The sequence below is a fragment of the Colius striatus genome, chromosome 2 (genome assembly GCF_028858725.1).
Source record: "Colius striatus isolate bColStr4 chromosome 2, bColStr4.1.hap1, whole genome shotgun sequence".
Taxonomy (NCBI): domain Eukaryota; kingdom Metazoa; phylum Chordata; class Aves; order Coliiformes; family Coliidae; genus Colius; species Colius striatus.
Window position 1 is genome coordinate 95810561 of NC_084760.1, and position 27810 is coordinate 95838370.

General features: G+C 40.5%; 2 protein-coding genes across 3 annotated transcripts in view; both read left to right on the forward strand.

Moving 5' to 3' along the window:
- Positions 1-5098, forward strand: part of FOXN2 (forkhead box N2) — a 35230-nt gene extending 30132 nt beyond the window's left edge. For both annotated transcript variants that reach the window (XM_061991554.1, XM_061991555.1), the window contains exon 6: positions 248-5098. In XM_061991554.1, coding sequence (XP_061847538.1) covers positions 248-765 — 518 coding nt within the window. In that variant the 3' untranslated portion in view covers positions 766-5098. The remainder of the gene's footprint in view (positions 1-247) is intronic.
- Positions 5099-15068: 9970 nt separating this feature from the next.
- The window catches only part of PPP1R21 (protein phosphatase 1 regulatory subunit 21), a 35292-nt gene continuing 22550 nt past the window's right edge, over positions 15069-27810 (forward strand). The window contains exons 1-8 of the mRNA XM_061991556.1: positions 15069-15209; positions 17969-18037; positions 18509-18655; positions 20740-20841; positions 21536-21700; positions 21800-21858; positions 24501-24595; positions 26859-26911. Coding sequence (XP_061847540.1) covers positions 15150-15209; positions 17969-18037; positions 18509-18655; positions 20740-20841; positions 21536-21700; positions 21800-21858; positions 24501-24595; positions 26859-26911 — 750 coding nt within the window. The 5' untranslated portion in view covers positions 15069-15149. The remainder of the gene's footprint in view (positions 15210-17968; positions 18038-18508; positions 18656-20739; positions 20842-21535; positions 21701-21799; positions 21859-24500; positions 24596-26858; positions 26912-27810) is intronic.

Consider the following 27810-nt stretch of genomic DNA (forward strand, 5'->3'; position numbering starts at 1 on the left):
AAGTTCTTCTCCTGCCCACTTTGTGATAGATGGTGAGAAGAGTTTCTTATCTGCTTCTCTGTTTCTCCAGCTCTGAGTTACGATTAGCTGAAGACTGCTGTCCTTTATGGATGACAGTAAATGTGCACAAGATACAATGACTCTTAAGTGCTTGTGTTCAGCTTAATTTGCAGTCAGCCAGCCATAGTGTGCTCATTTTGCAGGTGATCTCACTGAGATATTTACTGACTAATCTTGTTTTTAATAGGTGAGAAACCTCAGCCTCTGAAGACACCTAAGAAGAGGAGTTATGGCAGCGCATTCAATGCTCCCAGTTCCATGAATTTGCAGGAAAATGATTCTGTGGCCACCAATATCGATCCGAAGGAGGATCACAACTACAGTGCCAGCAGTATGGGTTCCCAACGCTGTGCATCCAGGTCCAGCGTGTCTTCCTTGTCCTCCCTTGATGAGGTGTATGAATTTATCTCCAAGAGGGGCCGTGAAGGAAGCGATGGCAGCGAAGGATTCCACAGCGAAGTGGATACAGACGTTGACTATGAAGATGATCCTCTTGGAGACAGTGGCTATGCATCACAACCTTGTGTAGATACCTCTGAGGAAAGTCAGCCTAGCAACAAAGCACTCAAGGAGTTATGTCAAGAAATCGATGAAGAGTTGAAAGAAGCAGCGGGGTCTCTGCTCCACCTTGCTGGCATCCAAACGTGCTTGAGTTCCTTAATAAGTACTGCAAAGACCCACTGTCACAAGCAAAGAAAAAAATAGTATGTTTGTCAGTGTTGAATATATACATATATTTTTTTTAATTGTGGCAATACTCTTCTACTATTACCCTTCACAAGGGAGATCAAAGCCATAAGAGGACTCATTGCTTTTTTATTTTTGGCGCTAACTATAATTTAGCCATTTATTTTTAAATCACTGCCTAAAAGGAAAAAAAATTATTATTTAATCTTCTCTAATTAGAAGAGGTGCATGACTTGTGAAAACCTGAAAGCATACTTCTTAATGATCACTTCTGGTTTGTTTGGGTTTTTTTTTTTTTCTTTGTAATGGTTGATTTTATTTTTTTTTCCAGAGCTATGTTTGTTCAGATGCACATTGTGGATCATATTTACATCTCTGCTGGGCCCAACTGCAGAGGTGAATTTTGCCCTGTATAAGGGTTCTGACTACCATGTAAAGGATTAAAAAAAGAGGACAAGAAAGAAAGGGGATTAAAAAAAGGTCCCAGCCGTGGCTGCCTCCTCCCACCTGGCCTCTCCTTGCCCTTCTGAGACAGGCCCCGGTGGAAATGCTGGCAAAGCAACTCTGAGTGGCTGCAGTTTTCAGCCCATCTGAAAACTTGTAGTGCTTCTGGAGCTGCTTTCAGCAAGATGCTCAGTACCCCCTGGAAAAGTGGGGATAAGAGGCAGCTGAGGTGGATTCCACCTGCGGTGGATTCCACCTGCGGTTTTCTTTTTTTCTCCTCCTTTGTCCAAATCTGCTGTGTGCACGTCAAATTCCTGAAGGAAAACAGTTTGGGTTTTTTTCCATATTAAGACAAATTGTCCTTTTTTTGCCATTGGGAAGGGGTGTGTCCTTTTCATGCAGATGCATGCATACACATGTAGGCAACAGTGAAAGCTGCCACTTGCCAAATTTGATGTCATCCTTGCATTACTGTCACTGCTGAATATGTAGTAGAAGAATAGTCCTACAACACCTGTCCCTCTGCTCCCCTGTACTGATTTGGGAGAGGAAAAAAAAAAAACCCAACAGTTGATGGTGATGACAGCATGAATGAAGTGGAGGTTTTAGGTGGCTAAGTGGTGAAAAGGGAACATCTCACCCCTTAATCTGAGACAAATGAAAATGGCTTCCTTTTGGATCGGTGAACCCTGAATTGCTTTGGGAATTTTTGCCCTTTCCCTCCAGTGCTTGCTGTTTTGTCACATATGCTGTCCGTACCTTTTGTTTCCCAGATCACTGTGCCTTGTGCTATGTGAGACCCTGTCAGCCTCCTGCTGCATATGGGGCATCTAATTGGCAAGGCTAGTCTTTAGCCTTTGGATGCACATCATAGCTCAGGAGGACCTCTCTGTTTTTGGAAGAATTCCTTCACGGTTCATTTTTGCAATAAGAATCTCTCTGTAGTTCCCAGATATCCTTCAACCAAAAATGTTTTAGTGCTATGGTCAACTTTTTTCCTCTTTTTTTTTTTTTTCCATTATAAAATCAGAGGTAATTGCTTACATCTTCCTGTAGGTGATGGCTTTTTTAAACAGAAAATCTGTTCAAAAATGGGTAAGCAGTTCCATTGGAGTGGGTTTTGACAGTAATGGGTAAGCAGTTCCATTGGAGTGGGTTTTGACAATACCGTACATATAAGGATGCCTTAAGTATGTTGCAGAATTATATATGACTGTCGAAGGTCATCTTTCCTGTTTCTGGAACTTAGCATGATGTGCCATAAACATTCTCACAATCACATGAAGCTATTCCTTCCAGCAGGTGTTGGGCAAGCTGGTTGAAAATTAGGAGCAGAGCCACATAGAAAACCAATGTCCACTGTTTGGTTGTTGAAAACAGTGCTGGATTCAGCCAAAAGTTAACCTTTCCCTAACCAGGGTATTTTCTGGCTATTTGAAGGCCTTTCTTAGATCAGTGTGGGGTTTTTTTTGTTTTACTTCTTGATTATTGGGGTGTTTTTTTTCCTGTTTGTCAGTCTCTTATGAATACTGCCATAAAACGTCTACTTTAAATATGAACACAGCCATGCTGCTGAAGGTCTGTTGCTCTGAGGGCCTATTCCAGTGCCTCTTGAAGACAACGGTGGTGCTCCCGCTGACTCAATGGCTGTTGGATCAAGCCTGAAATATTTGAGGTTCTTTGTGTTTTGGAATTTAAAGCCAATGTTATTTTTCTTTTAAAGCACAAACACGAGGGAAAAAAGTGTTAGTTAGGGAAGGGGGGGGTCCCCAGTTACTTCAGTTGTAAGAATGATGTGGTTTATTTTCTGAAAGGGAAAAAAAATACTCTGCTATATTTCTGCTTTATGTGGAACATCTGTTAGCCTACACCTGTAACAGGGAAACCTGTGTGCAGACCTGTATGTCTTCTGGATATCTCAAGTGGTGCATTAGCCAATTAGACCTGATATCAGATGTGTTACTGATGGGTAGTAGGGGTAAAACTTGCTAGTTAAAGGCAAATTAAGTACCAACACAGTGGTTCTTAGAGTTGTGGGATTTAGAGCTATCAGTACTTGGTAGAACTACTTTTTGATCACAGGTTGTTTTTGCAACTTGATGGAAGGCTGCAAAGGGCGGAGTTTGTATCAATGTGAAAACAAGGATTCAGCTACACAGAGATATTGTTGACTGTCCAAGATTTTGCTGGGTGCCACGATTGCAGTCGCATGCTGTTGAAGAGGGGTGCCGTGCTGCCTGGCTCCCCTGAAGGTGGTTCCAGATTTTCTGTAGCTTCTAGCGAAAGCTGGGTCAAGGCCCCAAGTGTTCTGGAAACTGTGATCATAGTCGGCTCTGTGGTTTGGTTTCGTTTGGTTCTGAATAGGGTTTTTTTTGCCTCAGATAAAGTTTGAGAGGGTTAATACTTAGTAGGAGTGTGGCTGTGCCGCTTTTAACACTGAAGTTACTGATAATGACTTCAGCATTTCTGAAGAGATGGGGTAACAATGCATTTAATTACCATATGCAACAAGCAATAAAACTATACTAATGGGAAGTTGGCGGTGAAAGCTGCATCCATCCTTACAGCTTTCAGCCTGGGAGAGCTGGAATTGTGGGAGGAGGGAAGCAACAGCAGCTCTTCCTTGGGACACGGAGCGGTGTGGCAAGGCCATGCTTTTCATGCTTTGAGCCTTCCCACTCTCCTTCCAGAGGAGAAGGCAGCCGATCTGTGCCCCTGACCCGTTCCCCCACTTTGTCCCATCCTCTGCCCACACATTTCGACAGGCAGAAGCTGCCAGGAGCACTCTTTTAGGTAGTGGGAGAAGAGCTGCCCTTCGTTTCACTTGCGTATCTAGCAATGGGTTTGGGTTGGTTTGCCACCTCTGTTGGAGACCTGGGTGTATATAGTATAAATGGAGTATAACTAAAAGTTATTTTGATTGTTGGGGTTTGGGTTTGGTTTTTTTTTAGTGACATACGTAAAATGTTCATGCCAGTGGTTGACTTGGATATATTTTGGCAAGAAAAGTATTAATGAACCACATTCAATTCTTTAAATACAGTGAAGAAGTGTATGAGACCCATGTACAAGGGAGGGAGGCTGCTCTGTTCAGGATAAATGTGATGTGAATGCTGCACGAACCTGTGTCGGCCTTTCAGATTCCAATACTAAATGTACTGCTTTTGCAGAAGTCACATACATCAAATGTTGCAAAATCCAGCTGTAAAATGGAACTTGTATGATTTTCAGCTTTTCATCAGCCTGAAAAGTAAGTGCAAGCTTTGGTTAAAGCAAAGTACACTCATACACATTAATAATGGTGTAGTCAAAATATTTATTGAAAAGAAAAGGTAGAATATTTTAAATGTTGCACCTGCCATTGTATCTTAAAGCACATTCTTCACACCTAACTGCCAGTGCCATTATCAAGTCTGTTTCATAAATGTACATTTCTTCAAACTAAAAAGTGCATAATTAAAAGTATTATGTTACTGCCATATAGTGATATAAAACATTTTATAATTGCCAATTCATTGTAACTATTATTTATTTTAAAGTGAATTGTAAGAATGCTTTCTGATCAAATGAACCAGAGTTGTTTTTAAACCGTTCCTGTTAGCTTGTTTCTAATGTAGCATAAGCAATGTCCTTGGGTTTGTTTAGAATAATTTTGCCAGTAGGTGACCAATTCTAACCCTTTTTCTCCAGTTTAGTCCTTCACCAGTTTTAAAGACGATTTACAGAAGTTTAGTTTTTTGTATGCTAATCTCCCTTAATTAAAATGTTTATAAAGTTTATTTTTACCAAAGAGATGCAATTCATTATGACAAAGTATTGCAGAATAAACTTTGTTTTATAATGTTTGTGACTTTTCTGCCCACATTTTTCAGTCTGATGATCAAAGGGGCTTTTCTAAAATAAACAGCATTGCAAACAGAAAGTGCTGTGTACTCTCTTCATCTACAGACCCCGATTCTGCTCTCAGGGGCTGCTCTGAGTTCCCCACTTTCCCATTTTAACCTCTTCTGTGAGACTGGACTAGTGTAAAAAGCCAAATGGGACATTCATTAGAGGTCGGTAAAGATGCTTGCATGCATGTGGAAGTAATCTGTGAAATACCCTGTTAATCCATAGTAGCATTTACTTAGAGTTGTCAGGTAGCTGGCCCATAGTATTTGAAGAGCCAAGATATTAAGGCCAAGATTTCACCCTTTAACCTGGAACTTGAGGAATGTTTTGACAGTTTTGGAAATTGCTGAAATACTGCTGCATACCTTTTGCCCTCCTATGCCAAGCAATTGTTTAAGCAGAAGCAAGGTGAATATTCTTCTGATGAAACAGCTGTGATTATGTACAGTTCTGTATCGCTGCGGCTGAGTTGCTTGGATGATACAAAGATCAGCATGATACAGGACAGGTAGTTTTAAATATGAGTCCCTGGTAAAGCTGCATAGGTCTTGTTTGGTGTTTTTTCACTGTTTACTTTCTTTAGATAGGATTTATGGGTGTGTGTTAGGTCTTCATAGATAAGGCCTTATGGAGAGCACACAGGCAGAAACAACCCCTTCCCCTTCACTAGCAGGAGTGAAATACTCCCTTTGCCACTTTCTGCTTGCCTCAGCTTGCTGCTCCTGGGCCAGCAAGTTTGCCCTTGAGTTCACACACAACATGTGTGCCCTTCCAGTGCCTGAGAGGCTGCAGTAGCAGAGGAGGAAGGCAAGATGTGACATGATGCTTATCTCTCTTAAAAGCAGACATTGGTCCGTCTCTTCAATTTTATAACCCACTGCTATCACTGAGCTAAGTTTCCTTTATAGGATCTGATGGAAATGCAGCAGTTCCTTTTGCAGTTGTTGAAGTGATATGGCAGATTGGTACAAAGCCTCGCCTTCACCACCATATCAAAGGAATTTTAAACCACAAATTACAGAATAAATATGCAGTATTAATGTATTTGCTTTAGTCTTCACCTTAATATACTGATAAGAGAACAACTGCCCTAATTAGTTTGGACAAAATCACAGCTATGTATCGTATGTTAATGATACCTTTCTAATTGTTATTCACTGCATTATGCTAAGAGAGCCTTAAGTCCATTGTTAAATTTCCCAAGAGTGCTTTCCTCTGTTACAACTCTGTGGGAAATTACCCTCTGTATGGAGCCACAACTCTCAAAATAAAGCATTAACTGAAGCAATTACCTACTTATACCAGCTGTATTTTAAGGATATTTGTTGAGGAAATACTTAATAGATTTCTTTTGAAAAAAATTGCTGTCTAAATTGGACACAGAATATGGTTATACTTTCACAGATCCTGAGCTTCCAGATACCTCTGAGTGTTCTTAGTTGAATAGTCTGAGTAAATACATGCAGCTGTGAAAATCTGATGGTGCAGAGGTAATCGCATATCGGTATTAGTCCAGCAATGTTACTGTGAACTTTCCCAGCATGTTTGGACATAGGAACTCTCTTCCCTGTTTTTACCTGTGAGCATTGTTCCTGCAGCTGAGATGGCAAAGCAGCGTTGCCTCTGCTTGCATTTTCACTCTTCAGATCAATTGGGTTTCGTATTCTCCCTTTTCTTTCAGAAGGTTCTCCTGAAAGCTGCCTGCCTTTAGCATTATAAACTACTTAGAGCTAATGTAAAATGATTAACTATACTCTGCCAGTGTTAGTTCAAACAGCTCTTTGTTAAACATCATAGTGTTGATTTTCCTATTGCATCGGTACAAAAGCAGTCATTTCCCTCTTTAGGCTCTTGACTTATTAAACAAACCAAGATTACTTGGTTTCTGTTTGGAAGACATGATCTTCATTCCTCTTAAGCATTTCTCTGTACATCAATTCCAGTTTGAATTGAGCCTGCTGGCATTTGTACGAGAAGAGCTATAGACACTCTTCTAGAATGCTAGTGCTTTTTGTAACCTGGCCTTAACAGTTCTGTGACTGTGAAGCAAGGTCCTAGGCTTGTCAAGGCCTTTGTGTACCTAGTCACGTACAGTCAACTAAATCTGTTATCAACAATATGTCCATGTCTCCGTTCTTCTCCATCACTGACAAATGCTGAGGCCCCAGTCAGCAGAAGTTGGTACTTTGTGGCCCAGACCTTGATTTAATGAACTCTATCCTAACCCTGACTCTTTGTGATTTCTCCTGCTCACCAGGAACTCCTTTTTGTGGCAGCCTGCCCAAGTGCAAAAGGACAGGATTTATCATCCATAATATGTGTTCCATCAATGCGTGTTGCTATTCAATTCATTTTGTAGCTATCTATGGGGTTGAGGGGTTTTTGTTTAAAAGAGCAGGGACAGATCACAGGTTTCTTTGCCTCATGTCTTAACAGGAGATGTTACATTTGCCATTGTCACACTTTGTATGATACATGGAATGACTACCCTCAACTAAGTACTTCTCTCTGCTCTTCCAAGGTTTTGAGAAGGGCATCCAATTTCTTAAAACTAGATGTGTCTACCTGAGTGTTGCTTTTATGCCATGATCTCCATTTCCATAGTATCTTGACTTTCCAGGCCTTAATGGGCAGCACACTAGATTGGACTGTATACCTAACTTCTGTATTCATTCCGAAGACACTGGTAGCAGTCAAGCACTTGGAGTATTTTCATGCCTGGAAATGCAGAAGCACTGATGTACTTACATGCTTTGCAGTTGGCAGGCAGGTGTTCAGAAAAAATCTCTCTAGATGCCTGTATCAACCTTTACACAGCATCGTTTTTACAAACATGTTTTGTGCTTCAGAAGGCATTTTTTGATTTAATTAACTTGGTATCCTGGTTTCTTACTAAGATCCAGTAGGTTCCCAGTTGTTTTAATTGCTAAAATTAGCTTGGTGAACTAAATTTTCAGTTATTTTCAGTAAGGGTACATTTTATTCTCTCTAATACACTTTGTGCATGTTTTGCAAACTGCTAGTGAAGGTGCCCTGAATACAGAGTCAGGCCTCCACAAATTAAGGGCTTTTTTGGCTCTGACTAATGTGAAAAGGTTAAAAATCCACCTGTTGAGTTTGACTAGGGTGTGCAGGCTGAAATGACCTGCTGTCTCACGCAGGCTCCACGAGCCCTTCCAGAGAGTGGGTAAGGTGTAGGCAGAGCTGAGCCCTTTCAAAAAGAAAAGATGTTTCCTTCAGTCCCTGACTGGCTGCACAGGCCTGGGTATGAACTGGAGTGCGAGCGTGTTGCATGCTACTCCAAAAAAACTGATGCTGCCGTGCTGCATGATGTCACCTTGACCCAATCATAACCCATTTTCTGTGAGCATAATGTGAGCTCCCCAGAGAAGCGGCCACTGAGTGACAGCAGCATCCCATGCAGCCGTTGCTAAGCGACAAGATTCTGCTTTCAGCAGGATCTAATTTTAAAGTATTTAACCCTAGATCTGTCAAGGTTCATTATTTCTGATACGGCTGTTAATCTCTACTTGTTGGTGTCCAACATCACAAATACCCTGGTCCTCGTAGTGTTGCTGGTTTGTTTATCACACCTAGCAGCTCATAACAAGGAGAAGCGGAAACACCGCAGGTAGATTGCGGTGCCAAATTTCATTGTAGTGCTGATCTATACGCAGCAATGTGGGATGCAATTAGAGGTGGAAGATAGTGCATCCTCGTCCTGTGAATCTTCCTTTCTTTGCTGGCTTGCCTCAGTGGCTTGCACTTACTTTCTCTCTAAGGGATGCTGGTTTCCGAGTGAATGAACGTTTATGGATGGGTGGCTGGCAATAACAATTGAGCTTCAATTCTTAGTGATATTATGTGTCCTCTTACTTCTAGCTGAATTCTAGGTTAAGAAGCTTGTCTTCTTGTCTAAAAGCATTCCAAACAACTGCTGTCATGTTGAAATTTGGGATTTTTTTAATATTGGAAAACTTTAACTCTTTTAAATCACTACAGAGAATCACTACAGAAAATTTACAGGGATATTTTTAAATGGTTTCCTCCATCTTTTTTTCTTTCTGAAGTGCAGAAGCCTAGAAGCCTACTCCCATATTTTGAAAAAAAAAAAAAAGAGAAAGTATATATTTCTGACCATGTCATTCCTTGATTAATTACAACACTTGTCCCTGTAAGTGCACTCAAGTTCACTGCTAGCTTCTGAAAGGTATGTGATATTTCACTCAGCTGAAATAATTCTGCTTTTTTGGTCAGTATCATAACCACAAAAAAATCACCCAAACCAAACCACTGGGAACTGCACAAAAAAACCCACGTAAAATGTATTTTAAAAGATAAGGGAAAAAAGTAGACAACTCATAATTTAAAAAATGCTAATATAGTTCATCTCAGCCTCATAATCCCCCCTATGGTTCTTTCTCCTCCCATTGTTAGGATTCAAAACCGACACCGTATTACTCCTCATGCTGTTTCTCCTTTCCAGTTCATACTAATCCGCAAAGACAAACCTGTCTCTGCTAAGGCCCTGTTTACAGCAGTTGGTTTGATTGTAATGCTCCCCTGCTGCCTTTCGATCCTCCCGGGGTGTCTCCCCTTCCACTGCATCAAGTTTGTATTTCCCAGCACTGGGCCTGTCATGTACAAATAACTGTTGTTTTCTTCTTCCACATGGTGTGTTGTGCCTTCTCCTCATGCTTTCCCCCACATCTCCTCTATCCTTCTTCCCACAACAGCCTTTACACACCAAAGGCCTGGATTTAGCCCATTCCAAAAGTCCAAATTATTTCTGGAGGTGCTACAATCTTTTTAAAAACAAAAATGCTTCGGAACGGGTACAGTTCTGATGAAAATGTTTCCTAAACTATTGGTAAATCTGACAGATCTCTCTCTTTTCTCTGATCATGTATCTATCTCTGGAGATCTGAGAAAATTAAGACAAACCCATGCATTCTTTGCTGCAGCTCCTGGTTTGTTGACATTACTCGCATGGGCAAGTCAGGACTTCTTTTGGAGGCTTGCAGGTCTGTGTCCATACCTGGAGTACATGAAAGCACCTGCTTCTCACTGTACAATTCAATTTTTTGCCTTTATGAAATCAGACAATTTGTCCCCTGGGATTTAACGTGCATTGCTTTTATTTTCCCCAGCAAACAAGCAAGACGGTAGAATCTGAGCATAAGCAGTCTTAACTGAGCCAACATTTCTTAGCTGTGGCCCCTGCAAGTGTGAAGAGATGAAAATCAGCAACTGAGGCTGTGGGAGATGTGTTGATCTTCAACAAAAGATGGCAGAGCTAGAGAAGGGGCTTCTTTTTCCTGGAAGAGGGGGAATTCCACATAAAAAAAAAACGGAAGAAGGATAAACTTCAGCTGTTACTAAATTCTGCTGGTTTATGGAGTGACCTTTGCTGTGAAGATACAGAAGTTTCTGCTGTTGCACCATGGGCTGGTATGTGTTGTACGCAAGTGGAATGTGAGCTGCAGAGTCAACTCTGTGAATTATCACAGGCAGCTGCCTGCTCAGTTTTTCCATCTTCTCCTGCTCAGCAATTTCTTTTTACACAAAGGCACCACTCCCTGGCCACGCACACACCCTATAGATGACTCAAGCTATTTATCCTATGGGCTGGGAAAGGACGCAAGAGACAGACTTGTTTTCTTTCCTATTTTAAAATGCAATGGAAAGACTGAAATTATGATAATGAAGACTACAAATAATTAAAAGAAACTGTTCTGTGAAGGGCATTCAGTAGATTCATTCTGTACGTTCATATACTTTTTTTTCTTTTGAGTACTTGGCTTTTTTTTACCTCAGAACAATCAGATCTTGAAAGAGGTTAAAGGTTATATGTAACAAACGGTTTATTACAGAGTCGCCATGAGAAATAAACGAGCACATATCCTGAGCATGTACCCTGCTGTTCATACTTGCCGTTGCTAAGATAACAGAAACAAAACACCAGTTTAGGGTGTTTGCAGCTTCCGAGGATGTGGTTTATGCATTGCCTGTGATAGTCTGATGACTGAAGATGGCTCCCTTCCAAGCATTTTCAAAATTTTCCCGGATCCTAGAAACCCTTTTGTTGTGAGTAATTTTAAGCGTCTTAAGTGATGACAATGAAGTTTATTTTCCCAAAGCACAGAAAACATCCTGGATATTTCAAAATATATTCTCTGTTTATTTCTCTACCTGCACCTATTCACAGGGTATGTCAGTACAAGTTCTGACTTTTCAGAGAGAGAGGGGAAGGCACTGTTTGAGCAGGGAAGAGAGGACAAATGAGCCTGAAAACCACTGTATTTCTGGAATAAATTATTTGTCTTGCGACAGCATCTGAAATTCAACATCTATTATTCTAGCAGTTGAGCACAGGCATAAGAAAAGGACAGCCTCTGTTCCCCTGTATACCCTTTGCTCTCCACTCTTGCCCGTGAAAGCTGACAAGACAAGCAAAAGTGCTGTGACCTTGGTAAGGAATCTCTTTGCTCAACACGTCATGTTTCAGCTTGCATTAAGTTCTGCTGCTGTAAGGTGTACTTAGATTCATGTGGGTGGATTTGCAGAAGGTAGTATTTTGGGGGTCCTCTGGCAACCACCCCACACTGCTTGGCATTCCACTCACTTGACCTCTCTCTCTCTGAACTTCTAATGACAGGACCAGCGCTTTGCAATTATATCCTGAGTCACTGACGAGGAAGCATTACGACACAGCACTGCCGCACGCCTCTCCAATGCAGTGGTTAGGCACCCGTGCTCTCTAGGGAGAGGCAAGTGTTAAGAAAGTGTTTGTGAGGAAACACCACAATAAACACATTTTTTTTTTCCCCAGCTGCAAGTAGGGGAAGTAGCACTGCAGCTCCAATGACCAATCAAAAGGATCAATCTGAGAATTACCCATAAGAAAATTAAACAAAACAAAACAACAAAAAAAGCCACGTAGCTTTTGTTACCTGGATGTCTGGGAAACTTTGGCTCAAGCTCAAGTGCTACCAAGGAACAGTGATAAAACACTACATGTTCCTAACATGTTATAGAAACTGAATAAGAGAAGGGTCCATTTTACAATACAAGAAGCTGGCCTGATGCTTAAAATACAGTGAAATAGAGCTGTTCTCATGAGCCTAAAAATCCTGCAATCTGCTCTCAGCCTTACAGCCTTTGGGCAGTAAAAGCACCCAGCTTTTGATTCACCCCGTCTGCTTGTGTTTTAAGAAACTGGCATTACCTCGTATGGTAAATGCCCTACATAGTGTACATTTTGATCTCATCCTTCTGTGTGGACGCAGGCAAATAAATCCTGTGTTCCTCCACCCTGAATGCTAGCTGCCCAGTCAGAAACGTTGTTGTCAGTGGGAAAGCAATTCATTCTGCTACAACTAGGCACTGTAATTCCCTCATCTCCCTTTCTTAGCTTTCAGCTGTGAAACCTCTCTGCCAGCATTCACTGCACTGGACTCAAGGAGAAAATTTTATCACAAAAGCATCTTTGAACACAGCACAAACCAGGAATATTGTATTTTGCAAAGTACGTTCAAAGCATTTCAATCTAACATTTCATGAAAGAAAATGCACACCTAAAAAATACAGGCTTAAAATCAATTGTAAGGGTTTTAGGTAATTTCCCAGTATAAAATTTACTGTGCTGATGTGTGAGGACATACTGTGCAAGGTGTGCTGCTGTTAACCCTGGTGTGCCAGACAGCAATTGTAAACTCCATTTACTTCATTAGGAACTTCTGTAGGGAATACAAAATGGAGTGGAAGGAGTTGTCTATCATGTCTCTGCTATTAAAAACTAGAACTTCCTTAGTTTTTATGCCAGCATTGCTATTTAAGCTCTTCTGGTCATGCAGAACAGCAGTAATATCATTTGGATGAATTATAAGATATGTTTTGGTTTTTTCCCCTTTCAGACCTCCAAAAAATGTGCAGTCTCTGTTTTTGGCAATATGAGTCAGCAACATGTCTTCCAACATTAGGACTTCCTGTGGAGATACAAACATATTTACTAATCTGACCACCAAGGATTCAACTTGCCAACTCCACTACTGTGATAAGCAAAAGAATAGCACACACCATGGAAGTCTTTAGACTAAGGAAAAGGATTATCTTCTATTAGAGGCAGCAACAATCTACTCCTACTCAAGGGAAACAAAGACAAAAGGAAGTAAGAAAATGATGATTTAGCATGTCTAGCACTACCCACTACTGAGGAAAGGCTGTGGAGACACCATGATGAAATCAAGTGCAAAAAAAAATCGTACCATGGAAACTGAACAAAAATAACAATTTGCTCATATGTTTCTATCCTAGACAAGGAAGCTCTTAACCTGCAAATCACCAGGTGCTCAGCATATACTCGTAAAGTATAATCGCATTTTTGCCTTATCACTGTTTTCTGTACACATCCGTTTCCAGTCATTTTCAGAAACAAAACTGTGCATCACCTGGATATCTGGCAGGACCACGTCATGTGGCCTATTGTTATGACTTCAGTTTCTACTTAAAGAGCGTTGATGGTATGTACACATTTAAATGTTTGGCACATCTAAGGATAAAGAAGAAAATCACCAGGAGATAATTAGCACAGCCTATGTAATCTCTAAAGGAGGATGGCTGAATGGTGGAGAAGCTGAAAAGTACGCTCTGAAACAAAAGGACCTACAGGCTGGAGGCAGCAGAGATGGGTGCCCAGATGGCCAAGAAGGCCAATGGTATTCTGGTCTGTATCAGAAATAGTGTGGCCTGCAGGACAGTGATTGTCCCCCTGTACTCAGCATTGGCAAGGCCACACTCTCTTCAGTTTTGGACAAGGACACTAAGGTTCTGGAGCATGTCCAGAGATGGGCAACGAATCTGGTGAAGGGTCTGGAGCACAAGTCTGATGAGGAGTGGCTGAGAGAACTGCAGTTATTTAAGCCTGGAGGAGAGGAGGCTGAGAGAAGAACTGATCTCTCTCTAAAACTACCTGAAAGGGGGTTGTAGGGGTGTGGGAGTTGGTCTCTTCTCTCCAGTAATGGATGATAAGAGGAAATGGACTCAAGTTGCGCCAGAGGAGGTTTAGATTGGAGATTAGGAAGAACTTTTTCATGGAGAGTTGTTAAACACTGGAACGGGCTTCCCAGGGAGGTGGTGGAGTCACCATCCCTGGAGATATTGAAAAGACACATAGCTGAGGTGCTGAGGGACATGGGTTAGTGGTGGGCTTGATGGCGTTAGGTTAGTGGTTAGACTCAATGATCTTAAAAGTCTTTATCATCTGAAACGATTCTATAATTCTATGAAATTACATAACAACCTTTTGTTTCATTTCTTCACCTGTGGATCTGCAGAAAAAAAATGTATGTGCCTCAGGTTCTGTGAGTATGACGTGTATTATGTTAGTCGACAACTGTAATGCACTCTGAACAATGTACCACTCTGTGTTGCTGGCCTCCTTCCCCCGCAGACAGGGAACACTGCCCATGCCATATACTCTCCCCCCGCAACAGACCCACACGCCGGGTCCCGGCAAGAGATACTCCTCGCAGCCGCCAGGCCGGCTCTGGCGCTCCCCCTAGCGACGATCCTGCCCGGGGAGACGAGCGGCGGCTCCGGCTCCGGCACAAACGCCCGGGCAGGGGCCGTCGCCGCAGCACCGCCGGCTGCTGCTCACGTCACCGGCCGCCTCCCCGGCGCCTCCTCCCGGGTGGGCGCTGGCCGCGCGCGGGGACGCTGCTCGTCGGGCGGGGGAGCCCCGCGGCTTCGAGGCCGCGCGAGGCCCGGCGGCTGTTACTATGGCAACAGAGGCGGCAAGGAGCGCCTCGCCGACGTCACGTGGTCCTTGCTGCCTCGCCTCCCCGCCGCCATCTTGGAAGTTGCGTCAAGATGGTGGCGCCGGCGACTGAGGCTCCGCCCCCTCTGCCTTCGCCTCACCTCGGCACGTGGGTGGCGCGCTGACGTCACCGCGCTCTCGCCGGCCGAACCCGGAAGTGCGTCTTCCCGCGGCGGGCGCGCGGGGTTGGTGGTCGTGTCAGCGCTGAGCCCAGCGTGGCGGCGGCGGCGGCGGGAGGGAGGAGGAGGAGATGGCGGCCGCCGCGGAGCTGCAGGGGAAATACCAGAAGCTGGCTCAGGAGTACTCCAAGGTACCAGGCGCCGGAGTCCGTCCCCGATGCTCCCCCGCCGGTTCCGCCCATCTCCAGCCGCTCCCTGCGCGCGGGCTGCCGGCCGCCTCTCTGAGGGGAGGGGGCCCTCCTCCTCGGTCCGCCGCGCTGCCCTTGTCTCCGCTAAGCCCGGGGAGCCGGCCGCGCCGCCCCAGTGCCGCCGTGGGGCCCGCCCTGGGCTCTGCCGCCCGGCTCGGCTGCCATCAGCGCTCAGCCTCAGCCGGAGCGGAGGGCGCCTCGAGGCTGAAACACTTGTCTTTGTGGCGGCGTGAAGCCTTTGGAGCCAAAGGTTGCCTCTTGAGGATGAGGTTAAGGCAAGCTTATGCAGTCAGGGCAGGTGCGAGATCGCAAGGACCGAGGGAATAAAGGGAATGCCGAGTGCTAGCAGGGCAAGCCAGCCTGAGGAGCAAAGTGGCCTTGTCTGCAAAGCATCGAGGAGGACAAATAGTGGGTTCAAGCATTCCAGGGAAGTGAAACTAGCAGTGCTTTCCCTTGCTCCTCCACTTCCTGCACAGGCTTGAGGAGGTTCAGTTAAATTTTTGAGTGTGAACATTTGAGGTCTTGTATCTCACCCATAGATGCTGACTTTGCCTTGACTGGTAGATGTGGGAGTTAGTGGTGTTAGTGTTGCTTGTAGTGGCCTTGTAGTGTCTGAGAAGTGAGGAACACTTGATTCCACACTTGCTTTGTATCTGTTCCCATTCTTCTGCAACCGCACTAAGTGACTCTGTTTCCAATGTCTGGTGCTGCTTAAGGGAGCATTTGCAAAGACTTCTGTCTGGTAGTGGAGAATTCCTTTTCCCTTCCAAGATGCTTGAGATAATGTCTTAAATGGTCGAGTATTGCTTAATACAGAACTGTTTGTTCTTGTTTCTTCACTAGAAGGAATAGGATACCATTGGTCTTGGATGATATTGGTTCTTCAGCAGCCTTGGGAAAGAAAGCCAGCACTTTATTTTTGTGTAGCATTTGGCAGAAGGCTCTTGACTGTATTTGACACTTTTTCCTAGATTACAGAATGATGCATCTTTAAAGACTGTTCTCCTTGGAACTGTGAATAGAAGAACCCCTAAAAACAGAAAACAAACCCATATCGAATCTAAACTGTTCAGATATTCACTTCTTAAGCGTTCCACAAAATCATTTAAGAAACTGTATTCACTTTGGGGTTTTGTAGGTCACAGAGTTAATATTTTTTATGGCTTTCTGCAGTGATTCTGCTGTACTTTGAAGATTAAAAATGGCTCAGGATAAGATAGTCAAGGGATTTTGCTGCTTGATTCCCTAATGAAACTTTGAAATGTGGACTTATGACTATACCTTTTGAAAATTCCAACTGCTGAATTCTCTTTCTTTCACTATCATGGTGTCCAAAAGCTTTCTTTGAACTTCATCTTGCAACTTTCAGCCTATTTCAATTACACTTTCTGGGAACTATTCTTTTATCTCATTCTGCTTCTTGTGCAACAACTGCAGAGCATTGTGGGATCCCTTTTGCAGATAACTTTTCTTTTTGTCTAAATGATTAGTTGTTCAATTGGCTCTTTGTTGTGTGATCTGAAAACAAAGAGTAGCCTTGGGAAGCTATTTGCCTGTTGGCTTAATCATGTTGGAAGCCAAAGAAGATTTGCTGCCAAAGGATTGCACTCCCTCAGTTCTCAGAGCAGTCCAGAAGGAGAATGTGTGTTTTCAGAGTCTGTTCTTCCTCTTGCATTGCAGCTTCCGGCTTTTTCACATAATCCTGATAGAAGTAGTAGTCAAAAGGCACTTAATCAACTTGTGACAGCCTTTGGTGGATCACACTCCAGTTTAACTATCTCTGTGCAGCACGATTGAGCTAGTTCATTTTGTCTTTCATCACTGCACCTGGCATGTTCCTTCACTAATAGATGATCTTTCGAGGTCCCTTCCAACTCTTGAGATCCTGTGATTCTGTGGCAGGAAAAAAAACCCAGAAAACCACTACACTGCTTTTTCTTTCTAGGGATACCCTGTGCTTGGAAGTCTTTCTATAGTGCTCTTGCAAGTTTCTTTTTTTGCCTTTGTAATACCTGAGCAACACAGTGAGAATACTGCAAGGCAAAAGCCTGTGCTTAGCAATGTCAACTGGCTTTTGACCTTTCAAATATATGCAGTTATCAGACTGAAATGGTTAGTTATTTCACACTGAATCTTGCCTTTTATGTATTTGCCAGAGGTATACCCAAACATGATAGAGCCCCTTTTAGTGTAGATTTGCAACAGCTGAACTCAAACATGTCAAATGAATGCAAACTGCCATTGAGGAAACCAGGATTCAAGCTATTCTCAAGGAATGGGATGTTGGAACTGTCAATATTCTCACTGCTACAGGGTAGATGTGCTCTGGAGTGGAGAGACGAAAGTAGCACTGAATAGGAGTAAGAACTTGATTAGTCTAGGAAAAAAATTGTTAACTATTCTTCAGACCTTCACTATATTTAAGTAACTAATCGTCCAACACATTTGAGTGAGAATTATATTCTTTTTTAACAAAACTATTCAGATGGTAAAGTAACTCCTTTTTTTTTTTTGGCAATTCAGGGTATGAATTTGATACTTTTTTCAACCTGACACTACTACTAGCTACCTGATCAGAATACTTTAAAAGCATGCACATCTGGTCCTCTCATGAGAGAAAAGAATGCTTTACGCATATTCTAATGAATGGCTCTTCTGTATTCTTTCATCTGGCATAGTTATTTGCATCTCTTGTTTTTCAGCTTCGAGCTCAGAACCAAGTACTGAAAAAAGGGGTTGTAGATGAGCAAGCAAACTCTGCATCTCTGAAGGTAATCTCTGAAAGCTACTCATGGCAGATGTATCAAACTTTGACAAAACAGATAGATGGGTAGAAGGGTAAAGGGGAATATTTTTTTACTCAAAGTACTGTGAATAAAAGAATAAAGAAGGAACTTGATTTTTGTAAAAGTATTTCTGTTCTGCAACTGTATTGTTGTCTGTCGATTTTGACTTTGTAAAAGTGAAAGGTTGCTTCTTGATGTTTAAGGTATGGAATGAAGTACCTACTTGAGTGTGATCTGTGGGCAGCTCAAGGTTGCCCGTGTGTTTTAGTTTAAAGACAATACTTTCAGCTCTTCAGTGTTCACTAGAAAGCAATTTAATTTTAATCTAATTAATCTTTTAAAAATTGCTTTCTGTTCATTTTTAATGTGCTCATTTTTCAAATGTGATATTTCTTATCAAAACCATGTGTGAAAGTAAGTGTGAAAGTCTAATTTTAATACTTTTGTATGATCCAGGAGCAACTGAAAATGAAGGATCAATCCCTGAGAAAACTCCAACAAGAAATGGACAGCTTGACCTTCCGAAATCAGCAGCTTGCCAAGCGGGTGGAGTTACTTCAAGATGAGCTTGCCTTAAGTGAAGCTAAGGGCAAGAAGAACAAGGTATGTGCCAAAGTCAAAAAGACCTTGCTTAGCAGATGTCGCTACTTGCCTGTTTTATCCTGATTTCTGACAGGAGCTGTTTTGTGTCAAGTGTTGAGCTGAATGTTTTTGTCAGAATTTGTGTTATAAACTGATGTTAATATAGTGAAATACAGTGAAAATACCCACAAAACTGATATTGGTACATGTAATATATGGGAGATAGTTCTGTACTTTTCTTTCTAGTGTGTCAACTAATGATAGTGAATTGCTATCTGCCTTTCCAGGTATTTATTAAGTGTTCAGACATCCGAGAAGTATCTTGGAGCTCTGTGATTAATCTACTGCTGTGAAGAGAACTAATCACCCCTTATTTTCTGTCCCTGTCTCCTTGCTTTGTACAACGGTTAAGTCCTCAGCCTATGACTTTAGCTTCTCTGATCAACTCACATATGAATCTTGTCAAATGTTTTGAAATCTAAATTTTTAGTTAGTATTTATGTTACTTGAAAATGACATAATGATTTCAGTACTGTGATCTTCCAAATGCTTTTCAAAATGCTTGCTGATTTCAACATGGTTATAAGATGTTCTGTTTAATATCAGCCGTGTCTTCTGTAGGTAACATTAGAATTCCAGGGGTGGTATGTCTAGACTTAAATAATTCTTGAGCGCTCTTTGCTACCTTCTTATGGGGGAAAGTCCTCTTAATTACTGTCATCTTTTCTTTTTGCTTAGCTCTCAAAATGCTGTAGCTATGAAGACTGACATTAAAGAAATCATTCAACTGATTAGTAATGTGATCATCCTCCTTACTCTTCCTCCTAGACGCGTGTGCAGTTTTTTTCTCTCCAGTTCCTTGACAAGCATAGTGTCTCTGACTTATGTTATTCAAGCACCATAGCAGATTATTCTTCAAAATGCAGTTTGACCCTTCTTTTATTTCATATTATGTAACTTTTATTGCTTCACTAGACATGTTTCCAGATTTTGAAGTACCTCAGTCTGTCTTGAATAGCTTTGCAAACCATTGCCACTGACTTTATTTCCTATTCAGTTGTCAGAATGCACAGGTCTGGTTTTTTTCCTTTGTAAGAAGTGTCTGTACTGTGTTCTAAATGTATTCCCTTTTAGTTTTACGTGTAGAACCTTACCAAGCAAGTACATTGTATTGAACACATCACCACTGAATTCCTTGTCACTTCTGTTTCAGAGACTTGCCATTGGGAGACAAGTAAATTATATCCAAAACTATTTAGATTAAGATTTGAATAGGTGAACTCTGTCAGACTGCAATCCTTTTAGAAGGAGGAGAACGTATGCCTTTATCTCAAGTGCTGTAGCTCATAGACTGACATGAAATGCAGAGGTGGCTTAGCTGTCTTATGTGTCCCAAGCACCTGAAGCTCAGTTTGTAATGTACATGTTCTCCCTTTTGTTTGATGATGGTGATACATTTGTTCAGCAAAGTGGTAGAGCAGAGAAACAGTGTGGGATTCACTGGTGGTCTTTATGTTCTTTGGATGAAATGGGTGAAAAAGCTGGAACCAGTTGGCTGAGAGATGTCTGTATTCTCAAGGAAGTTGGTCGACAGTGAAGACACTGTGTTTTGCAACGTCCTCCTTGTGCTACAGCCTACTGTATAATAAACAGTACACTTTCCATGATTGTTCCTGGTCCCTGCTGAGACCAGACTGGCTTACACCTGGACATTTGGTGCAGACAGATGTGCCTTATGCACAGCTACCAAACCAAATAAGCCTGTGTGTGTAGTGTTTCATATTACTGACTGTGTGGAATCATGCAAGATTCAAATGATGTCAAATGGCCATCTGCCCATACAAGCAGTTTCGTGTGTTTGTGAATGTGACACCCGAGCAGAGGCTTTCCTGAGTCCTTGTTGAGTTATCGTTCTACTATGATGCAGTAACAACAGTTTGAAGGAAAAGTGCTGCTTTTAGATTCGTGCTGTGTGCAATGTGTATACCTTTTGGTGTATTAGTCAATGCAGGATATATACTCATCTGCATCTTTTGAGAATTGGCAGTGTGCTTTGGGTTAGCCCCAGAAACTTGGAGGTAATGAATGCGTTTTGTTTCTTTTAGAAAAGTGCAGAATCCTCATCTCAGTTGAGTCAAGAGCAGAAAAGTGTCTTCAATGAAGATCTTCAGAAGAAGATAGAAGAAAATGAGCGATTACATATACTTGTGAGTGAAACTTTTTTTAGCCTTTCTTTTTAGTTCAGAAAGCTGGTCACATGAACAAAGAGAAAATAAAATGCCTTCTGAAAACTAGTGGGTTTAGAAACTTAGTTGTACACAAACCACTACATTAGATCAGATAGCTTGTTTATAAAGGTGTTCACTGGACAAATGAAAGCATTTTGACTTAAGAGAGTGTGGGATAACTGAAGTAATGTGTGTTTCCTCATTTAGATTTTTAACTTTTGGTGATGCTTAGCTGCTCTAAAAATAGCCATATAGTTAATACTGAGTGGAAACTTCTTTTTACTTCACTAACCATTTCCGAATTGACTTAAAGCTTAAAATATTTTCTGCACGTTGCCATAATGAAGTCATGAATTACTTTACCAAACTGTAGCGTGATTCACCATGGTTTAGAAAACTTGAGAAAAACCTTCTGGATCGAGATGAGTTTTTCAGGTGTCTACTATTAATCAGCAATATATTTAAGGATTGCTTGGCATTACAAAACTTTAGTAAACACCAAGTATTTTATTCCTGAATCTTTTCTCTGTACATATAGTCATAAAATTACTATTTGTCTGGAAACTGGTATTTGTTAATAATGTGGACTGGCTAATTAAATTGATCTAACTCATAGAAGTAGATTCCATACTAAAATGAAGCCTTTGTACGAGCTCTGCTTTTCTTCTTTCAGTATTTTGAAGCAGATGAGCAGCACAAACGTTTAGAAGCAGAGCTGAGAACTAGACTTGACGTTTTGGAAACTGATGCTGCCCAGCATCAAGCTGTGGTGGACAGCTTAACGAAGAAGTACACGGATACCATAGAAAAGCTGCAGAATGATAAAGCCAAGTTAGAAGTAAGGAGGTTTTCTCCTGCTTGCAAGATTGAAAAGTTTTGAAATGAAATGTTTTGTTGTGTCAGTACTTACATTGTGAGATTATCTTTTTGCATAAAGATCAAGTCTCAGACACTAGAAAGAGAAGCTAAGGACTGTAGGCATCGAACTGAAGAATGGTAAGTGTTTTTATTTAATATAATGAAAAATTGAGTTAAAGAAGTAACTACTGTAAAAGATTAACAGGATTATTTTTAAAGAATAATACCTTAAAAAAAGGAAGGAAAAAATAACCTGATAAAACTCAAAATATTGGGCAACAACACATTCATGTCAAGGCTCTGCAGGTCAGACCCCTTTTTCTTCAGCGGAATACATAACTAGACAATCTGTTACACAGATTCAGCTTTCAGTAAGAGCAGTTTTGTCATCAAGATATTTTAACTAGCATGAAGTTGAAACCTTGAAGAATTTCTTTGTAGTGGAATGCTATTAAAAGTAAATAAAGTACTGAACTGGTATAAAACAAATACATGTGAAATTTTTACAAACTATTTCTAAAAGCAAAGCTTGAGTAAGGTGTGCTTAGACAACCAGCTGGAAAGCTTATTGAGCAATTGCTTTTGCTTCAGATACAACACACTCAGCTAGAATATTTGAGTTTCTATTGCGAGATTTCGTTGTTAGTTTTGGAATACCTTTGTTGTTTTGAAGACAGATTGTAGAAAATGGGAAGAAGTTGAAGGCTCTGGACTAAATCAAATTAGTGTGCACTTCTCTGAAGTTCATTATTAAAGGTGCTTTTTTTAAAGATAAATGTGCAGTATAGATCTTCAATGTAATGGATAAAATGCACAGGGAATGATCAGATCGAGAGGTCCTTCTTTCAGATGGTAAACTAAAGTATGCTTTTTAATTTTGATAGATGCAAAGATAGTTGGATTCCAATAACTCTTCTCTAACACAGGTCAAGGTTTCACTAAGAATGCTTTCAGAAGAGGATAAAAGCTACATTTTGCTGCTGTTTGCTTTTTTTCTAGTGTTCAAAAACCAGTGTAGTAGCCTTAATCTTCTACTATTCAGTTCAGAGCTCTTCTGTCATGTTCTATGATGACTGGGTAATTAGCGTCATTGTAAGGAATACCCTACCATTTAAGAAGGGAGGATTTTTAAAGCTAATAAAGCCTGACACTTCTTTACTTTAAACACGAATATCTGTATCTAATGAACACAGGACAAAAGATGTCTTTGAGAGTACTCTTCTTCTGTTTTACCCACCCTTTCACAGGGGAAGGGATCCATTTACCTCTTGACATCCATATTTTATTCAGGAAAGCCAGGAAATATGAGACTTGACAGCCTGCATGCCTTGAAAATGAAAGTGCAGAATGTAAAACAAGGCCTATCAAACTACTTGTTTGCCAGTCACAGAATCTTAAGGGTTGGAAGGGACTTCAAAAGGTTATCTAGTCCCAACACCCCTGCCAGAGCAGGACCACCTAGAGTAGGTCACACACATCCATACTTTTTCAGTTTGAGTTTGTTCTCTATCAACACAGTGCTGTTGTGGTTCATGCTGTACAGTTTCTCTGCAGTTTTGGAGCTGCACTTCAAGAAAAAACTTTGTTAATGTGCATGAGCTACTTATTGGCCAATTTCTCCATATCTTGCTTGTCTATTTTACATTCTTTTTACTTGTTAGTCCTGATACATTTCCACATATCAAATGCCTTTGGAAAAAAAGGGAAAAAAACTTGTTACTTTGACACTTTCCCCACTCACCTTCCACTATATGTGGAGAAGTTCTAGATGTCAAATAGGAAACGAAATAGTGAAGTGGGGGGCCTAAGTTGGGTAAGGCGTGGAATCAGTATGCAGTAGTCTTTGTTGACATGTGCATAAAGCTAAAATATCATAGAATCATAGAATGGTAGGGATTGGAAGGGACCTTTAGAAGTCATCTAGTCTAACCTCCCTGCAGAAGCAGGTCCACCTACATCAGGTCACATAGGAATGTGTCCAGGTGGGTCTTGAAGACCTCCAAGGAAGGAGACTTCACACTCTCCACAGGCAGCCTGTGCCAGGGCTCTGTCACCCTCACAGTAAAATAGTTTTTTCTTATGTGTAAATGGAACTTTTTGTGTTACTGTTCATCTCAGGAACCTAATATTAGTAGTCTTAATAACTTAAGTTCACTTCTATACATACAAATGATGAAAGTGAAGCAGATTTAGAGAAAAATCACATGGGAGTTCATCAGAATTATAACTGCCAAGTCTTGGAGGATTGGGCCCTATCATAGCAATGTCTAAATACGGGGCTTTGAAAAGCTTTTGAGGTATTTCTAATAGAGGTGTGACAGTTAACAAAATTAATCGTCAGCTTGCTACTTGCATATTGGAATACCACACTGGATATAGAGCAACTGATTGAAAAGCCCTTTGGTGTTACCATTCAAATTCCAGTAGAGAAGAATATCTTTTTGTAGCTTATATGATACTTGCGGAATTGGAAACAAATGCAAAGATTAACTCAACTTACTTTGGAGCTTCTGAAGAATGGAACTTAGGATTTACAACAATTTATTGTATCTTTCACTGCATTTGTTAGGAATTACAATGCAATGTCATATATTAAATATGATAGAAAAGAAAAATTATTCCTACTGTCCTATTTCTATAAAACTTCTAGAAAGAAACAGATACCTGTACACTCAGAGGATGCTTATGGTGAGCGATGGTATCAGTGATACAGATTAAATTGCAAAGGTTTACAAAGTGTGTGTGTGTGTGGTTTTTTTGTTTGTCTCTTTGTTATTTAGCCAGCAACAGTTAAAGAATCTTCAAGCAGCTTTGGGCAGTAGACTGGAAGAATCTCTATGCATAATCAATGAGAAAGTACCTTTTAATGACACAAGTACGTATTGCCTTGGCCTGGGTTTCTTGTTTAATTCTGGGTATCCATCTGGAGGAATTACTCATTATTAATTGTATTAGGTGTAAGAAATGTTGGATGTCTGAACAGACTCTTGGAGGTAATTGTACTACATGTTTGTAACACTTATCATAATTTTATCTACTTTATCTAGATTGTAAAATGCTAAGTTTTTATTTTTTTATGTGTATCTAATGAAAATCAAAAGCTTTGAAGGCTTTTGAGTAATTTGCCACTTGTCTTGCTTAGTGTTGACAGAATATTGTAGAAGATGAAGTAGCACTGACAGTTTACTGATTTCTCCACAAAGGTTTTTTTGTTGGGTTTTTTTTTTTAGTTACTCATCTCAGCATTATTTTTGGCAGAGTATATTCAAAAGTTGCAAGAGTAGAGCTACAAGATGGGGCTGAAAGCAGCTGCAGAGATGCTAACTTAGGGAGGCGTTGCATCCATAACACTTAATCTAGTTCTTATTTGTGGCTGGTCTCAGACTTGTTAATCTTTTCAGGGGAAAAAAAAGCCTTTGAGTTTGGGGACTTCCTCCTGAAGCAACCTTTTTCTGCTTCTTTTCCAACTGATAAATGGAAGTGCAAAGGATATAAGGAGGTTAGGAGTCAGCCTTTGAATTGCTTTGATACAAGAATCAGTATGTGCCAGGTCAGTGCTGTGTACTGGGAACTTTTGTAAATAGCTTGAACACAAGGTTGTACTTAGGCAGAAAGCGCTTTACTCTTCTGACAGTGAAACTAGGAGGACCTGGAATAGTGAAAAAGCTGAAAGCTGTAGAGAAGTGAAAACAGGCTGCTGCATTTCTGATAGGCTTTATTGGTAACTTTTGCATGTTTCATTCAGTTCAAAACTTGCCGACAAGGCCTTAGGTTCTCTAGACGCTGATTTGGTGGCTACTGCAGGGTTGAGTTCTCTACTGGGCTGGCAATCCAGTGAATCTTGGCTTAGAAATACCAGATCATCTTTTCTTTAGGTAATACTGACTCTCATACAGCATGTTATACTTAGGTGTTAGTGCCTTCAGTTGATCGCCTTTTCATTTAATTCTGAGAAAGATCACTTTGCCTGGCATCTGTTGCCTATTTCTAATTCTCTGGCTTCTTAGGTGATTTGTTTTTTTACAGGTGGTAATCATTGTAGGGAGAACTTTGCAAATAATTTATCTGCTGACTCAGCTGCCAAGGCATAATGTTTTCACATGTGTAGAAAACTTTACAAATAGTGGGCAGCTCTTTAGTGATGGAAGAATGAGAGAAAGTTGGGAAATGTTTGTCTGCTATGGATTCCAACTGTTGTGCTCTAGGTTCTGTAGTTGATTTCAAGTGTAACTAGCTGCTGGCTTCAGTTTTGGTACCAATCAAATGACCAATAAATGTTGACGTCTAAGAGTGATTTTGAGAGGATAAAGTTAAAGTTTTCTGAAGCATTTACTTACAAGTAGGGTTTAGTATTTTTAGATGGTCTTTTGTTCTGGATAAAACTACCTCTTCCCATATGTTATTTGCCAAGTGTAAACGATACAAAAGGAAAAACAAGCTATACATTTCCTTTGTGTACAGATTTTAAACTAAAGCACTGTAATTCCATTTAATTGAGGATGGATGTGATCCCTTTGAAATTTGTAAGATTTTGTAAGCTGTTGTCTAGGTTCAAGCGTCCCTCTGCCTCTAAAAATTGTGCTTGCTTGTAATTGAATTATTTTTCTAGTTACTCTGTAACTGGAACAGAATGCTGAAATATGTGGAGAATACATCTCATTCTATATTATCAACAAATCAAGTACTTACAGGAGCTTTTTTAAAACATGCAAAGCATTAAAACCAAAAATTAATCTTATTTAACAGGAGTGGAATGTAGTGGAAAATTGAAGATTATCTAGTTGGGTTTTTTTTAAAGATTTTTCACTCTTCGTGGTGAATACCGTTCTTTTGGGCAATAGAATTCTGGTCTTACCTGTCAAATTCAGAGTGATCAGATAGTTAAATTTAACTTACAGTCTGAGTCAAGTATGGAATTGTTTTCTCTTCACCTAGTCATAGTAACAGTTCTTAAGTGAGGATATTTAGGCTTACTTCACTTTATTTTTATTTAGTATTATTTTTAGTTAATGTTGTTTACATGAGCTCTAATATTACTGCAGTGAAATTTCATGTTAAAAAGAAATCACTGTTTACCAATATGTGTCTTAAAACCTCACAGTTTAATTTGTGCATATAACTCAATTTTTATCCTGTAGGATCTAATCGATACAATGCTCTGAATGTACCATTACACAACAGAAGATATCAGGTAAACTTTTTGTGGCTTCCTATGTAGTGATACAACTTTCTACACAGATACTGAATAAGACCAGTCATCTTTAGTGACCCAGAATGTCACTAGAGCTAATCCACTGATTACTGGCTTATGATCACTGTAGGATTAACTCAGATATGCCTTTCTAAAAAGAATGGCAAAAAGGTTTAATATTTGTCTTTTACTAAAATGATACAAAATGTTCTTTTACCATGCCAGTGTGCAGTAAATTAGAATTTGAGTGTTTAATTTTTAAAGTTAAAATTATGTTATTTTAGAGGTCTTAAGCTTTTTGTTGAAAAAAGATCGTTTTGGTATGTTAAATTCCTTTTCCATTAAAGTGAGTATATTTAGTCAACTCACTGGAGCCCCAAAGGATCTTTACGTTTGTAAACTATCCATTGGTGTGTGTGTTAGTATACTGTATTAGCTAATATTGCTTGTCACTAGTCATAATCCTTTTAAGGAATAGATCATATATCTTTCAGAACTCTGCATGGTTCATTTACATTTTATGGGACACTTCTTGCCAAAGCACCTCTTACTTGCAGCCAAATCACCCTTATTAATTTAAATAATTTTTAATAAAATAATTTCTGTTCATTACAGTAATTTCATCAGTTTCCTTGGGAATGTGACTTACCCAGTATAGAAAAAATAGTGTCAGTTTTCTGTAAATAGCTGAATATGCTAACACTTTTATATTAGTAAATCAGATACTTCACTCAATTTTCCTGTTTCACTGCCACTGAGGATGGGGGCCACAGCACCCAGTGTGCTTTCTCTCTGCTTTTAAGCTATGTCTTGAACCTTCAAGTTAGTGCATTTAGAGGCGACTGTAGAAATATTTCTAATAGTTGCTTCCTCCTGTCTTCAGAAGTGCTTATAAACAG